The sequence below is a fragment of the Corythoichthys intestinalis genome, chromosome 4, assembly GCF_030265065.1.
Source record: "Corythoichthys intestinalis isolate RoL2023-P3 chromosome 4, ASM3026506v1, whole genome shotgun sequence".
In the NCBI taxonomy this organism is placed as follows: domain Eukaryota; kingdom Metazoa; phylum Chordata; class Actinopteri; order Syngnathiformes; family Syngnathidae; genus Corythoichthys; species Corythoichthys intestinalis.
In genome coordinates this window covers 27,634,318-27,651,586 of record NC_080398.1, presented here as the reverse complement: position 1 = coordinate 27,651,586, position 17,269 = coordinate 27,634,318, and the positions used below count along the sequence as shown (strand labels likewise).

The 17,269-nt window shown below is 39.6% G+C and overlaps 1 protein-coding gene across 3 annotated transcripts in view; it reads left to right on the top strand.

The window, feature by feature from the left end:
- The window catches only part of ephb6 (eph receptor B6), a 118,722-nt gene extending 102,990 nt beyond the window's left edge, over positions 1–15,732 (top strand). Inside the window, exons 6-19 of one of the 3 annotated variants that reach the window (XM_057833618.1) lie at positions 3,219–3,374; positions 3,451–3,722; positions 7,601–7,682; positions 8,012–8,136; positions 9,032–9,194; positions 9,265–9,379; positions 9,456–9,511; positions 9,605–9,721; positions 9,794–10,041; positions 10,154–10,372; positions 10,483–10,632; positions 11,580–11,764; positions 11,835–11,990; positions 14,004–15,732. In XM_057833618.1, the coding sequence (XP_057689601.1) occupies positions 3,219–3,374; positions 3,451–3,722; positions 7,601–7,682; positions 8,012–8,136; positions 9,032–9,194; positions 9,265–9,379; positions 9,456–9,511; positions 9,605–9,721; positions 9,794–10,041; positions 10,154–10,372; positions 10,483–10,632; positions 11,580–11,764; positions 11,835–11,990; positions 14,004–14,109 (2,150 nt within the window). In that variant the 3' untranslated portion in view covers positions 14,110–15,732. Of the gene's footprint in view, positions 1–3,218; positions 3,375–3,450; positions 3,723–7,600; positions 7,683–8,011; positions 8,137–9,031; positions 9,195–9,264; positions 9,380–9,455; positions 9,512–9,604; positions 9,722–9,793; positions 10,042–10,153; positions 10,373–10,482; positions 10,633–11,579; positions 11,765–11,831; positions 11,991–14,003 lie in introns of all 3 variants that reach the window. The other 2 variants (XM_057833619.1, XM_057833617.1) reach the window with 2 other exon arrangements.
- The last annotated feature ends 1,537 nt before the right edge of the window (positions 15,733–17,269 follow it).

The following is a 17,269-nucleotide window of genomic DNA, read 5'->3' as shown; positions in this document are numbered from 1 at the left end:
CTTATATGCTTCTAAACATATACCGCATGTCATTTCAAATCACTAGAGCAGCACTTTATCCAACACTGATTGATTTGATTTGCCTCAAGGCACACCGCAGTCATAAAAGCATATCGTGACTGCAAAAGAGGCAATTAGGATTTCCATGGAATTTTTAGAAGGCAGTAGCAAGTCTGAAAATATTTAAATCAGGGAATTTAAACCAGTGTTCTTGCTTCTTTTTTAATGTTTCCTCACTTTAAGGAAGAGCAGTACGCGACACTGAATTGGTTGGCAGCTAATCCCAGAAAACTTTTTATTATTTATTTTATTTTTTTATTTTTTTACAGTTGACATACTAAACGGAGCGCTTTGGGTGCTGACATATAAACACGGCGTTTGCTAAAATAGCAGCACATCAACACTCAATCGTCTCACAGAGGCACCCAGGACAAACAAGGCCGCGGGTGCGTCGTACAATGCGTTTAGCCTTGACCTCGGAGCTTAGCCGCCACATTTATGACATTAACACTCGACTCATAGGCCACATTTTAAACTGTAAACTTTAGTCGATAGATCGCTGCCAACCCTCCCAGTTCAAATGGATTAGATGTCCATCGACATCAATGACAGCCAATGAGTTAATGTCAATGTAAGCTTTTTGATTTCTGAGCCAAAACTGCAAAAATTAGAACCGCAGCTAAGAAGGATTATAGCCGTCATTCCAAATAGGTCACCTCTGCCCTCAGAAAAACAACATGGCGGCAACCAAAACACCATGTGGGCCTCTTATGTACACAGACAAGGCAGCCAATGGCTTGGCAGTGAACTCCAGACTATTTTAGTCCGTTAACGCCAGAACAGCGCTTTGCCGCTTCAAGCCAGTGACTAATAACAGAGCTCACTGTTGACCACTAATTCACAAGAATTTGTTGCTCAGCCCCCAATAATTATTGCTGTGGTTGAATTTATCCATGATGAAGAATACCAAACTGCTCGTGTATATCAGACAAAGAAGTCGAAGGGTTACACTAGGCTACAGTATGTATAGAAACAGTATATATAGTTGTAATTTGATAGTAATCATTTTACCATGTTTTTGGGGGGAAAAAGCTAAAAGGTCAAGTTAAATTTTTAGGAATAAAAATGTGTAATTTTGCACATTTTAAAGTTGTATTTTTAGTGTGAAAAAGATCTTAAGTTTTGAAAAATCAGATTTTCCACAAAACATGTTTTCAGTTTAAACAGCAAAGTTGTATCTATTTATAGTCATATTTATTTATTATTATCAAACTCATAAAGTTATAGCAACTAAATCCTTTTTAAGACAACAAATAATTGTAACTATTAATAATTCATTTGAATAGTAAAGTTGTAGTATTTAGCAAACCTGTATTATCCTAATGTACCGTAGTTCTTTGAGGATTTTTTATTACATAAAGGCAGACTATAACAACAATGAAGTTGTATTTTGTGTATTTTTATTTCATTACATTTAACTTTTTCAAAAGCCAGAATGTTGTAAGAACAAAGTCAATTTCGAGAATAAAATGCTTTATTATTGTATTAATAAATCATTAGAATAATAATGTTTTATTATATATATTTTTTGAATATATATAGAGAGAGTATATTTGAAAAATAAAAAAGGCTGACTATAACAGGAATGAAGTATTTTTAAGCAATTTTTTTCAGATGAAAAATAACTATTCCTTTTGGAATTTCTCACATATCTGCATAAAATCACCAGCAAATGTGATCTGGTCTTTGTCAAAATCACACAGATGATAAAACAGTGTCTGCTTTAGCAAAAACCACCCAAACATTTATAGGTTTTCATATTTTAATGAGGATAGAATGCAAACAATGACAGAAGGGGGAAAAATAACTAAGTGAACCCCCTGCCTAAGGAGACTTGAAGAGCAATTAAAACACAATTTTTACCAACCATCTTAAGTTAGGTGTGTGCCCAATCACTGAAGAGTGGTTTAAAGCTCCCTTGCCCAATAAAAAACACACACCTGCTATGAATTGTCTTGATGAGGAATATTTTCTGATGTGCAACATGGCTCGGTCAAAAGAGCTGTCTGAAGACCTACGATCAAAGATTGTTGATTTGTATAAATCTGGGAAAGGACACAAAACCATCTCTAAAAGTCTGGATGTTCATCAATTGACAGTCAGAGAAGTTGTCTACCAATGGAGAGAGTTTGGCATTGTTGCTTCTCTCCCAAGGAGTGGCCGTCCACCAAAGATGACGTCAAGAGTTCAGCGCAGAATACTCAGAGAGGTAAAAAAGAACCCTAGAGTGTCCGCTAAAGACATACAGAAATCATTTGCACAGTCCAATATCTCTGTGCACACATCAACTTTATGTAAAACTATGGGCACGAATGTGTTTATGGGAGGACTCCACGGAGGAATCCTGTCTAAAAAAAAAAACATTGTTGCTCGTTTAAAAGGCACTTGGACACTCCACAGAAGTTTTGGCAAAATATTTTGTGGACTGATTAAACCAAAGTTTAATTGTTTGAGAGTAACACACAACGCCATGTGTGGAGGAAAAATTTAACAGCTCACCAACATCAACACCTCATCCCCACCATGAAATATAGTGGAGGGAGCATCACGATTTAGAGCTGTTTTGCTGCCTCAGGGCCTGGAAAACTTGTAATCAATAAAGGAAGAATGAATTCAAATGTTTATCAGGATGTTTTGCAGGAAAACCCGAGGCCGTCTGTCAGAGAGTTGTAGCTAAAAAGAGAATGGATGCTGCAACAAGACTATGATCCAAAACACAGAAGTAAATCAACTTCAAAATGGTTTCAGAAGAACAAAATACACGTTCTGGAGTGGCCAAGTCAAAGTCCAGACTTGAACCCCATTGAGATTCTGTAGCATGACCTAAAGACAGCAATTCATGACAGACATCCCAGGATCCTGACTGAACTACAGCAGTTTTGAAGAGAACAATGGGCCACGATTAGTCCTGATCGATGTCTTTTCTTCTGGAAGCAATAATTTGATGAATTCTTGAGTTTTGGCTTCAACAGACCATTCAATACACAGGTCGCAAACTCCTGCCCTATCATAAATTAGCTCTCTGACACTATCGTTCGAAACTCAGCATCATTATCGTTCTAAAAGCAGAAACCCTAATTAAAAATGAACCGTATGATCAAATTAAAAGTTAAATGATTAAAAACTCTGAGTAAAACCCTGCTTGTTTCTTCCCGCAGCCTGTCCAGTTGGCTACTTCAAACCAGCTTCAGGCCCCGGCCCCTGTTCAGTGTGTCCCTCCAACAGCCGAACCAGTCGCGAAGGGTCCAGCGTGTGCGAATGTCGCAGCAGCTTTTACCGTGCGGCCGGCGACGACAATTCCTCTGCCTGCACAAGTGAGCTTTTGTCCAAAAACTACATCCGTTATCTCCCAGTGTCCTTGAATTAAACTTAGTTTCTTTGTCTTCACAGCACCACCCAGTGCTCCAGAGTCTTTGTCCTGGGAATACGAGAGCGGCGACGGTGGGGTGTCTCTAAGGTGGCGCCCTCCAGTGGACATGGGGGGCCGCAGCGAAGTCTGGTACGGGGTGGTGTGTCGCATCTGCCCGTCGCCCATTATCACCAACCCGGCATTATGCTCCTGGTGCGGAGAGGGTGTCACCTTCAGCCCCGTCCAGAACAACCTCAGACAAACCAGTGTGACCCTCAACAACCTGCTTACTAGAGTGACTTATCTTATACAGGTGCGCTAGGGTTAGGGGGAAGCCCTTAGGTTTTAAGGCACGGGTTTCAAACTCAAGGGCTTGGGGCCATATCGTTCAAAATAAAATTTAAACTGTGACAGGGTACTCATTTAACACATTGGCTGCCATTAACAGTGATAGACGTCTAATTCATTTTGAATGAGAAAAGTTCAAAGAAGTTCAAAGAACGATAATTCGCAGTCTTCTTAGTCAAAATGGATTGGACGTGTAGCGCCATCAATAGTATAGAAAAACTAAGCATTCACAGTCAGTCCTCCAGTTTAAACGAATTGGATGCCTATTGTTGCCAATGGCAAGCAATGCGTTAAATAAAAATAAACACATGGCTCTAACAATTGCTGTCAACCTTCCCTATCCAAATGGATTGGACGTCTTTAGCTGTCAATGGCAGCCAATGAATGAATACTTAAAAATACAGTGATCCCTTGTTTTTTGCGGTTAATGGGGAACAGAACCTGCCGCCATAAGTGAACCCCCCCCCCCAAAAAAAAAAAAAAAAAGTTGGTGTGTGTGTGTTCAATGTATTTATTCAGATTTTGGAGACTTTTTTCCCCAAAGTACAGTGGTACCTCTACATACGATCGCTTCGACACACGAACTTTTCGACATCCGACGTAAAATTTGACTCGCCATTTGTTTCTACATCCGACGACATGCTCGAAATACGACGACAATGGCAGCACCGCAGACGAATGCACGGCGGATTTTCTTGTGTGACAAATCAACACTGGTTTCAGAAAAGGCTGGTACAGGGGGTGAAACAAGGAAAAAGTTGACGCTTACCTTCTAAATGAAGATGCAAATGACAGAAAAATATGAGCGTAGGGTGGGCATCCGTGAAATGGCTCAAAAATACATCTCCACGGTCCTCCTATGACCATCGTTCGCCAGTCTTTATAAGTTAAGCTGACAACTCCTTTTGTGGTAACATCTCCAGAGAAATCGCCAACTTCGCCACGTTTTTATCATTTATTTCACAACTTATTCAAAACAAAAACACCTTCTGTCTGCCGCAATTGAGGTGTTCTCAAGAAAACATTCAAAGTGAAAGTGAAACTCAAGCTCACCGGTCTGTCTCTGGCACGTGAGCCTCACGGTGCGTTCAGGGTCAGCAAAAAACGTCCGCCACATTAGAACCCGATTCGTTACATTAATACAGGAATTATTATTATTATTATTATTATTATTATTATTATTACGATTTTGATTTATAATTTATTTGTTTTGCTATGTGTAATTGCCATTTGTAATAGTACCAGCAGTATTTTTTAAGGATTTAGTGAAGGTTTTTGGGCTGTGGAACGAATTAATGGAATTATAATGTATTCTATTCCTATGGGAAAATCCTGCTCGACATACGACCATTTCGACTTACAAACAAGGTCCTGGAACGGATTAACTTCGTATGTAGAGGTACCACTGTATAATTAAAAAAAAAAAAAAAAAAAAAATTATAGTATATATTAAGTATATATATATATATATATATTTTTTTTTTTAAGTGATCCTCTAACTTAAATACATGTAGGCTCTAATAAACCACAATTGTTCTCTTGTACTAAAATATGTTGTTAGAAACACATAAAATGTTAAATCAATGGCAATATTTTATAATATTTAGTCCATATTTTGACCATTAGTTGGCGCCATGGTTTGCGGGCTCGCAGTGATGACGTCATTGGTATCTTTCGTGTTCAACAATTGCTTATTGCTGCCTAAACTCGCGAAGTAAAATGCCACGATGTGCTCCTTTTGGATGCAATTTCCAGTCAAATTGAAACAAGGGGAGTGAAGTGAGTGGTCAAGGTGGAATTATTATTTTTAGTGAATAAATGTGCATAAGTGGAAGCTTCTCCCCCTTTTTGGTCCCTGTATGCACGCATCCTACCCACCACGCGTTAAAACTAGCGCCCGAACATTTTTCCTGGATCCTCAGTCAAGTAAGGGATCCGTCTATTTTCTGGATCCGACAGTCCCACCGCGTCTGCAATATTGGTTTCGGATCTGTCCATTTTTTTTTGATTCGTCGGTCCCACAGCAGGTTTTCAGATCAGTCTATTTTGTGGAATCGACGGCCTAATCGCGGCTGCGACATTGCCATGGTATCGGTCTAATTCCTGGATCTTCGAGTGAGTAAAAAACGCAGATTTGGATTACTATTGCTATCTTTTTTGTTGACTATTCTTCGTGGGAGTTCTCCCCAAATCATACTAAATAATTAAAGCACAATGGCACGCTACAGTGATGACAGTGACTATGACGTGGACCTTACAACAATGTTGGGAGTTCGTCAGGGAACGCGTGTTTGCGTACTGCTGAGCTCCCGAGTGAAGAGTGGTCAAGGTGGAAATATTATTTTTTGTGAATAAATGTGCATAAGTGGAAGCTTCTCCCCTTTTTGGTACTTTTATACACGTATCCTAGCTACCACGCGTTACAATGTACAAGACATGGATTACACAAGGTGTGCTCTTTGGCCTGTACTGTAAGCACACGACAGCTCTGGATGCTAACAATCTACATAATTATATTGGGATAAGTTTGAAAACGCAATATGCTTACCTTGCATATCTGCTAATAAAACCGGATAGCATACACTTTCGCTCCCAACCGGACTTCCCAACAGGACTCTCTCGCATCACCAGTTTTGCCCAACTTTTGTCTTATCAGGTATTTGCTGCACGCATTTTTCCCTGAAGCTCGTCTTGTGAACGACCGACAGTGCTGTCCTGTTCTTCACTTTTCAGATGTGGTTCAAATAGGAAGGGTATAACTGACAATATGTTGGGAAAGCTAACGAGTGACACGCTGGAATTTCCGCAACGGGACCAGTGACGTCACACACTGCGACGTAACAAGAATGGCGACCTGTCACTTAAAATAATTTTACAAACTTTATTAAAACAAAAACATTAAGAGGGGTTTTAATATCAATTTATTATAACTCATACTAACATGTATCTTTTAAGAATTACTTGTCTTAAAAACAGAGGATCCTTTTAATAAATGGTTTTTAGGCACTTCCACTGCAATAATTATGATAAGTTTTAAACATGTTACTTTCCCATCGAAATATTTTTAAACAAGAATAAAGTAAAATAGGGCTTGTCTTTATTAAATGCTTCACTGAGTGAGTCCACTCATATCCGCTCAAGTTGCCACAGCATCTGTTTAACAAGTTAAACAATGACTGACGCATACAGTGTTTTGAGGTTTTGGCTTTTAAGCGTCCCTGGCAAGATCAAACCTTAACGTCTGTCAATCATTGTTAACTTTAATAAGCAACTCCAGTGCACTGCCTGACCAAGAAAATTGGCAAGAGCAAGAGTGAGAGACAACGTGATCGGATCAGGACAGCTTTACAAAATACTGCATTTATATATTATTTATTTATTTCCTTTTTACAATCCGCAATGAGGGCCCGAAGTTTGAAGCGCGAAGTAGAGAGGGATCACTGTAAATACATTTTGAAAGCCCAATCTTTTTTACCCGATTCCAATCCTTTGTTTAACAAATGAAAGTGGAAGCATTTCAAGTTGGCCCGTGCATCCTTTGATTATTAAAAATTGTTGTAAATTCCATAATTGATTAGTTGTCGATTCATCGTGGCAGCCCTAATTGGCAGACATCATGACCCTCCAACGAAACCATAACTACGATGTGGCCCATGAGTTTGACACTTTTGGGTTAAGGATAGGGAGTCAGGGGTGAGCTGAAGGGTATAAATTAAGATTTGGGATCCAAATTAGTGGTTTTAAGAGAGGATAATCACTGTTTAGGTTTTGGGAAAGCTTACAAATTAATATCAAAGGTACATAAATGTTAATAAAAAAATGCATGTCTTCTTGTTGTGACAGGTGCAAGCAATGAATGAGGTGTCCGCTCTGAGCCCTTTCCCAGCTCGCTACACAAGCATCAATTTTACCACGAGCCAGTCAGGTGAGCACAGAAAAAAAAGAATGAAACAGCAGAGATGAAAGCGAAGTCTGGTTTTGATGCTAATGTATTTGTGTTTGGCTCTGGCATGGAGAGCGCCCCCCCTCCTGCCTTCTTTCCGCTCCTGCTGTCCAGGCAGGAAGGTTGCTCGAGGTTACAATATCCCGTCAGATCCCATTATAGTCTCTACGGGATGACAAAAAAGACAAGAGACGAATGAGGAAGGGATTATGTTTCTTGTTGTCTTCATGCGCTGTGAAATAACTCCTTTGGATTCTGCAACAGTGCTCTCTTGTGGTCACTCAGATTTTACTCTGATATGGTCTCCTCAGTTCCCAGTACAGTCCCCATGATGCACCAACTGAGCCGTGCGCCGGACTCCATCACACTGTCTTGGCCCCAGCCTGACCGACCCAATGGCGATATCCTGGAGTACCAGCTCAGATACTTCGATAAGGTGATCTCACAAAATTGTATATGGTGCAGGAACTCAGTCAGTCATCCTTAAGTTGGACTTTTTACACTTTGGACTGCGTTAAATAAAACTGAACTTGACTTTACATGACTTTTCGCAGCAATGTAGATACTGTAATATTGTGCTCATCTACTTTCTTCAATGGCAGCCAATGAGGTAAAATTACACATTCACCATTCCCTGCCATAACCTAGTCTTTTCTGTCTTCCCTATCGGTTATCTACACCCTTTCCTGTCACACACTAGTCTTTACTGTTCTCCCGCTTGGATGCCTATTTTATCGTACACTAGTCTTTTCTGTCCTGCCTCCTGAACAGCCATCACAATCAATGGCAGCCGTTGAATTTAAAGGTCACACTCACCCTTCCTGTCATTTCCTATAGTCTTGACTGTCTTGCATCGGGAAGAAGTTCAGGGTCAAATCCTTTAATGGTCCATAGGTCCATGACTAACATTTAATTGTCAAAATTTGTAGTTCACATATAGAGCGATGCAGAACTCGCACTTTGTTGTGATAGCAAATCTACAAACAGCTACGGTTACAAGCAAACATGCAGAGGCATAGCTCGTACTCAAGGCCAGGAGACTGAGGGGATCCCCTGCAGAATGACAAGGCAGAAAGGTCTTGGGTCGGCAACAGAACATCAAACTTCAAAAAAGCACGAAAGGGGCTTGGGGCGAAACACACAATCTAGCAACGAGTCATCAAGAGAGGCTTAAATACCGTGGGCATGAGTGGCTGACTGGCAACTTGACTTGACCAGACTTGCTTAATTTTTTTTGCTATTATAACTTGTGTGCTAAGGAACTTGCTTGAAACTTCATTATGTCACTGTGTCAAAGTATGGACATCTTACTGACTCTGTGCTTCTGACAGGGTTCAGACGTGGACAGCGCGGTCAGTGTGTACAGCGAGACCAACACACTTACTGTCAATTCCCTCCTCGCGGGGTCCATCTACGCCTTCCAGATCCGAGCTCGGAACGAGCGAGGATTCGGTCCCTACAGCAACACCATCTATTTCACCACACTGCCTCTTGGTAAAGCCAAAGATACCAGACAATATCGTTCTAATACCTTATCTTTCATTTTCCATTTTGTCTTTCTCAGAAGAACATTCCCAGCAGGTCCAAAGTCAGCTTCCTCTGTTGGTAGGATCAGTGATGGGAGGGGCGGCGTTTCTGCTAGTTGTGGTGGCTATAATAGTCGTGGTGGTGTTTCGCAGGTGATAAGGGCGAGTTCAGCAATTTAACCAGGCCAAGCGTATACAGGCGCTAACTGTAATTCCTTTTGTGCTTCAGTAAAAGGAGGGCGAGTCCGTACAGTGACAGGCTTCAGAGGTACATCAGTAACAGAGGTGGGATGTTTTACTTTTAATCAACTTTACGGTGACTCCCTCTTGTGCCACTCTGGGATTCACTGACTTGGAAATTACAACTTGTTTGTCCAGGCGGTGTTAAATATTACGTAGATCCATCAACTTATGAGGACCCTAGCGAGGCAGTCAAAGAGTTTGCCCGAGAGATTGAGTCAACCCACCTGAAGATCGAGGAGGTGATCGGTGCGGGTAAGTCTCATTCACTCTGTACTCCAATTTTGGTTAAAAGTGAAAAATTTAATCATTTCCTGTCCTCTGAAGCCCAGTTTGGTGAGGTGTCCCGGGGCCGCTACCGCCCACCGGGGCGCCGAGAAGTGCTGGTCGCCGTCAAGACTTTGCGTTGGGGAGCGTCTGACAGAGAAAGAGGCATGTTCCTCAGTGAGGCAGGAGTCTTGGGTCAGTTTGACCACCCCAACGTGCTCAAGTTAGAGGGTGTGATTACCCGTGTCCCTCCAGCAAGAATTATCACAGAGTTCATGGAGAACGGGCCCTTGGATTCCTTCCTCAGGGTAAGCACATCAAACAAATGTTAATTTAAGTGCAAGTCCTTGCTGAGGGTAAGCACATCAAACAAATGTTAATTTAAGTGCAAGTCCTTGATGATCTTTGGCACCTCTGTAGGAAAACGAGGGTCAATTCAGCGTTCTCCAACTAGTCGGAATGCTCCGGGGCGTCGGCGCTGGGATGCGTTACCTGTCAGAGAGAAACTTTGTCCACAGGGACTTGGCAGCCAGGAATGTGCTTGTCAACTCCAACCTGGTGTGCAAAGTATCTGATTTCGGCTTGTCCAGACTCATGAGAGGCTTGGACCACAACATGCCAACTTACACAGCCTCACTGGTGTGTACCGTCAGTTGCAAGATTGCTCTTTGGCCCCCCTCCGCAAGTGCTGGCCTGGATAACTGCCCTTGTTGCACCTCTAATGAACCGGTGCTTTTGTTCAATCGTAGGGGAGTAAGATTCCTGTGAGGTGGACCGCACCGGAGGCATTTCAACATCGCAAGTTCAGCTCGGCTAGTGATGTCTGGAGCTTCGGCATCCTAATGTGGGAAGTGATGTCCTACGGAGAAAGACCCTACTGGGACATGAGTAATCAGGAAGTACGTACAGAATATAATGTTGATGGGTTGAAAATTGGAGAATCCAGAATTGGATGACATTTTAGATCTCACAAAAACCTTTCCCGGTGATCTGTAAACTAAGCTAATCAATACTGATTTGAAGTCAAACGGTCTTCCAATTCTGGAACAACCCGGAAATTTTTTCACTCTACCTTTAAGCAAACACGGAGATTAAGGGAGGCCTAAATGTCATTGCATATTATTGACTTTCCAATATATGAAGTTAAAATTAAGACTTTGCCGGTAAAATGTTGTCTATAAAAGTTGTAAAGCAATAAAACAAACAACAAAAATTAATTAAATGAACAAAACAATTTTTTTTTTAAATGGGTCAAAATTATTTTTCAAACAGATCATGTTACTAGCACCTTTGAGACGGTCATTTGCTTTGCTTAGCCCCCCAAAAAACACCGGAGGACAAAAGAGGCAAGATGGATATACGTAATTGTTTCTCAAACTTAAGCTTTCAAAAGCGACAACTACTACTGAGCAAGAACCAAGGATTGAAGATGTGGACATGAAACGTCAAAGAGTACCGCCAAAATGAGCGGAGTTTCAGTTTGCTTCACGAAAGACGTTAACCCTAAAAACAAACAAAAAAAAGAAACGCTCATTTTCAACTTATTAATATAAATGTTCCTGGTAGAAATATTTTGTCAAAACGGATGCGGCGTCTACTTTTCCACTAGGTAAGACAGAAAAATGTGCGCACTCACATACAGCTGGGATGCCTGTATGTTCGAGCATCGGCTAAGCTACTATCCGAGCATATATCTTGTAAGTTAATTTTATAACTTTCAGGGTTTCAGGGTCATCAACATTTTTGCCCCTCTTGCCACAAAAGTCAAACTCCGCCTATGCCTTTAAGGTGTATCCGAACAAACATTTTTTAAAACCATTGGAAAACATTCGACATCTATCCACAGGTAATGAAAGCAGTAGCGGACCAATACCGCCTCCCCGCCCCTACTAGCTGTCCCTCAGCCCTCCACTCGCTCATGCTTCAGTGTTGGCAAGCCGACCGAGGGGACCGGCCAGGTTTCGAGTCCATCCTGTCCTCTATGGACCGCCTCATCAGGCATCCTGTGTCCCTCAAGACAGAGATGACCCGGTGAGACTAATGCACAGTGACCAAATCTTCACACACTATTATTTACCAGATTATCGTTTATTTTCAGAAGCTGCTCGCAACCATTGCTAAGCCCAACCCCCACAGACTTTTCATCAGTGGCCACAGTTAGTGACTGGCTGAGGGCGCTTAGAATGGAGCGATACCAAGACGAGTTCGACCGAGCGCACTTGGACACGCTGGACAGAGTTAGCCGCCTCACCGTGGAGTGAGTAAACACTCATGTTTCATCATATATCTCTACTGCTTGATTGTCTAATTGTGTTTTCCACAGTTTTTTTGGGCAGCCCATTTAGTCTTTAGTCTTTTGGATGAAAATCAGGGGTGAAAGTGGTTAGAATTTCTTGCCGGAACTCCCTGTCAAGAAGGTCGCCACGGAGCCAGAATTTTTTTTATTTAAAAAAAAAATTTTGGGGGGGGGGGGGGGGGGGGGGCGTTAAACCTCCTCAAACCACTGAAATGCAGATAAAACTGCTTTTGGCACAGTAATTCCTATACCATATACAAACAAAAAATCATTTTCATTCAAAATACCGTAATATTTTTTCAATGATTTTCAAAATAAGTCAACAAAAACAGAAGTAACCACAACCTCTGTCTAATCCCCCCCCCCACACACACACATTTCCGATATGCAAATCCTCAATTTTAACTAGTTAAGAACATTGAATGTACATTAAAATTGAAGCTAATGTTTACTTTTTTTTTTTTTTTTTTTAAATAAGGATATAACTAACATGCAGTACAGGCCATAAGACACACCTCATTCAATGCATCACAAATGAAGGTCCCTACCCCACTGATAAAGCAATAAATTCCACTAACCAACCCTGAAAAGGCATACCTGTGAAGTCAAATACCATTCTAGGTGACTCCCTCTTGAAACTCATCAAGAGAATAGCAAGAGTGTACAAAAATAATCGGAGCAAAAGGAAGCTACTTTAAAGATGCAAGAATTTTATACATGTTTCAGTTTTTTCACCTGTTTTTTCTAATTACATAGTTCCACACATGTTCATTCATACTTCTTTTACATTAAGTGGGAATTTACAATGAAACTTGATGGGTCTAAATAAATGATGGCCAGTAGATCAAATAAACAAGCCTCTTCAACTCTTTCCTTTCTCTTAAAGAGCTGATCAATCTTCTGTTGCATTGCTCTTTTTTATTGCATCAATTCACCAAGCGTTTTATTTTTATTTTTATTTTTTTTACGTAGTGTTCTGTCCTCACTAAACGTGAATTTATTTAGGTTGACAGACAGCAAAACGAGGCAATAATAGATATTTTTCATTTGAAGCTTTTACTTCTTCACTTTTGACTAATCATAAAGCTGTAACACATACATGCACTCATGTTCAAAATGACACACATATTAACAATAAACATTTTACACAAAACAATTGGTGATCATACGTTCCTCCAGTACGATCAATATGTAAATTTAGTAAATCAATTCAGCCCAGTCTGCATAATAAAGTCCACTAGCTTAGATGCTACGAATGCTAACGTATTCACACTTCTCTCATTGCAAATCGCTAAACATAACCAAGCAAACAGTATCTCCAAACTGAACTACAAATGCCAACACCAACATACATCAACTGAAACAACTTACAGCTTCAAGTGGGCCGAACGAGAGTAAATAGCTGTCCCTTAGCCATGTCAGAAACATCTGCTTCTCAGTCATAAAAGCCTAGAGTTCAGACACACCCAACTCCGCCACCAGAGGGCATCATTTGACATAATACAATACTTTAAACAAACCATCACACATAGGATTTTGACAGTTGCCGTCATATTTTCAGGAAGTGCCGTCGGAACGGCGTTCCGGGTCGAAAACTCATGCCGGTATGGAGATCCGGCTCGTTCTGGTCCACTTTCACCCCTGATGAAAATACATGTTCATATTCAAGTCATTTCTAAATGTGTTAGTCTAGTTTTCGTCAACGAATACTCAAAAAGTTTAGTCAGTGTTAATGCAATGATTTCACTCTAGATTTAGTCTAAAAAATGTTTGTACGAGCTGATATGCTGACATCAGTAACGTAAACAAGCTAAAATTTTAGCATGAACTCGGCACTACATTTACATGACGAAAATTTTTATATAATGAAATTTTCCATTCATTGAATGAAATTGTAGATTTGGGATTTTTTACAATTTACCTTTGAGTAAATATAGACGTCGTTAACACAAACACCGGTGCTATCTCCATCAGAGACATCCAAAACCTTGGAGTGAACCTACTGGGTCACCAGAGGAAGATTTTCAACGCCGCCCAGCAGCTCAAAGCCCATTTGAGTCAGGGCCAGGTGGAGGTGTGACTGCCAAAAAGCTGAAGGAAACTAGCAAGGACTACCACTGACTGTTGCTGCCACATTCCAAGACATATCCAGGACAAATATGAAAGAAGAGGTGTACTATGGGAAATGTTGTCCAGCTCAAAGCAGCAAAGGGAACTCGTTTCGCATAGATTTCATTTTATTGTTGTCTTTCTTTTCACTATCCGTCCACTCCACGAACTATGGGTTTTTGCGAAATTTTGTCACCTTTAAAGTTTCAAATTGTTTTAAAACCTGGCGTGAATACTTGAGTCACAATATTTGTCAACTTAAAGCAACTCTAGGTAACTTTTCAACCCTTGTAAAATATTTTCCTAACATTTGTGACAACTCGTTGAATGACACCTCTTTTATATCTCTTGAGGGGGTCTGTATCGATTTCACCGGCACTAATTAACTTTGAGGAGGGTGGCAGGAACCCTGCCACACAAAAAAAACTACAAATGTGCTGACTGCTTTACGGCATACATCACTTCGCCCTTTCCCCATTCATTATAAAGACGGAAGTCGATGCGAACGCTTTTGCGCAAATTCTGCAAAGATGGCAGAGCAACAAAAAAGACAAAACGTTTTGTCTGAGGAGGGGAAAAAAGGGGAAGCTACTAGGATATGTAGAATAAACATTGGCCCGGCTTTCACTCGCTGGCGTGATACACCCCAACCCCAATCTAACTCCTCAGCGCTAACGAGTTTAGCAACGCTAAGCCACACGGTTGCTAACCGTGATATGCTATTGTTTAGTCACAATCGAATTCATTACCTTATCAGTATTCATCTTTCACACAGGCGCTGGAAACAGATATGTTGTTTAATGCATCTGCAGGCGACCGGGAGATGATTTTTGAATGATTGATGATTTTACAACACTGTGCGGGTGTGCGCTGGTCCTCATGGGAAACGCAGTCTTCCTTAAGGCAAAACACTACGGCTTTTGTCCAATGGCGTCGCTAAAATCGACTAAAACTGAAAAGTAACCAAGTGTTGCTTTAAATAAAAAATCCCAAAATTAAATGTTTCATCTAATTGATAAATCTAAATATTATCTCAAACATAGGTAAAAATATATTATGATATAATTTTATATATTTATTAGGGCTGTCAAACGATTAAAATTTTTAATCGAGTTAATTACAGCTTAAAAATTAATTAATCGTAATTAATCGCAATTCAAACCATCTATAAAATATGCCATATTTTTCTGTAAATTATTGTTGGAATGAGAAGATAAGACACAAGACGGATATATACATTTAACATACGTTGAATACATAAGTACTGTATTTGTTTATTATAACAATAAATCAAGAAGATGGCATTAACATTATTCACATTTTCTTAAAGCGATCCATTGATAGAAAAACTTGTAGTTCTTAAAAGTTAAATGTTAGTACAAGTTATAGAAATTTTATATTAAAACCCCTCATAATGTTTTCGTTTTATTAAAAACTGTAAAATTTTCAGTCAAAAAATAAACTACCTCGCCCCGCCATTGTTCATGTCTATAATTACACCATGCTCACTCCCCAAACCCATAAAATTATTTGGACCCAAGCGCCAGCAGAGGGCGCCAAACAACAAAAAACAAGTAACAAGCAGACATTACACTACTGTCATTTTATTCTGTTTGAGTGGGGCATGTGCTTTAATTGCGTCAAATATTTTAACGTGATTAATTTAAAAAATTAATTACCGCCCGTTAACGCGATAATTTTGAAAGCCCTAATATTTATATATTATCTATTATTTACATTATCTTTAAAAGAAAAAAAAAATAAGATAAAGCTATGCAAATTCATAGGTCTGTAACCAGAAGTACCCAGTTTCAACCGCAATGTTTAGATTTAGATCTAGATTGTACGTTTAGATTTACAGTAATATTTAGATATAAATTCAGTAATTTAGTTTTCACATTTCCGATTTAACTTTGTATTTAACGTTTGGATTTAATATCTACAGTACATTATTTAAATTCAACAAATAATGTTGTAAATGTGCAAAAAAGTGACTCTCAAATATTCACGCTAGGTTTTTAAACATTGTTTAATCTTAAATGCGACGAAATGTTGCTGTTATCGTCAGCAACAGCCATTTTACTTACATTGCCCAAAATAGAAACGTGTTAATTTTATTTTCGATAATTTCAATATTATACCAGTGTGGTTTCTTACAAAAAATTGCGTTAAGACAATGCTAATAATGTTTTCATGTGTGTGAATCTATGTCGCCAAAAGCTGGAAAGTGTTATATTGTGCTGCTTTTGAAGGTCTTGTGCATAGTTGCTTCAAAAAGTCATCAAAAAGATGATTTTAAATACCCGAAAGCCATGGTTGGGTCTATTTTTTCGTGGCCAGACACTTCCTCCCACTTTCTGAGACAAAAATTGCTTTTGTCAAACAAGCGTCCACTTGCCACGAGGTTACGTACTGTATAAAAGTCACACACTTCACTTTGTTTTGGTTTTGACTGCCAGCGTTAAAATACTGAGAGCTTTGTGAATGTGTGGCACAATCAGATCCGACTAACACTTGAAGGGAATGGCCCCTGTGTGCTTGAGAAAGAGAGCGAATGTATATGCTGAAAGTGTATGCTGCCACATTGCTGTGTGTGCGTGTGTGCCAGCTTACACACATAAATAGCTGTTTACATGTATGAGTGTTCACCACTATTGTGTAATTGTGGAACATTTGTAAAATAAATGAAGACTTTATTTAACAAATAAATATCACTGGCATCTTTTTCAAATTATTTTTTTTACAGAACATTATCAAATGGGTTTGTAGCAATAACTAAGTTGACTGCATAATAGATTGGTATGTCAAACAAAGCATGATTTTTTTTGGCTGCTTATTTGGACTGTATTGCAAATCAAGTGTTTCGTGCATGCAATGGATTTTGTTCTCAATTTCATTGAAATGTTTTGATTGTTTAAAGATGTTTTGTTTTTTTTTGCTACACTTTATCCCTTCTTCAACCTTAGTTTACCTTAGTCAACCTTAGTGTTTGATTTTCACTATTTTTCACTTTGACAGGGGCTCAAGTTTAATTAATTTTTCAAGTGAAACAGCTAATTACAAAAAAAAAAAATCAAAAATTTCCACTTGCTCAAAACCAGTTTTAGTTTGTCAGTTAAATGAAAATGAAC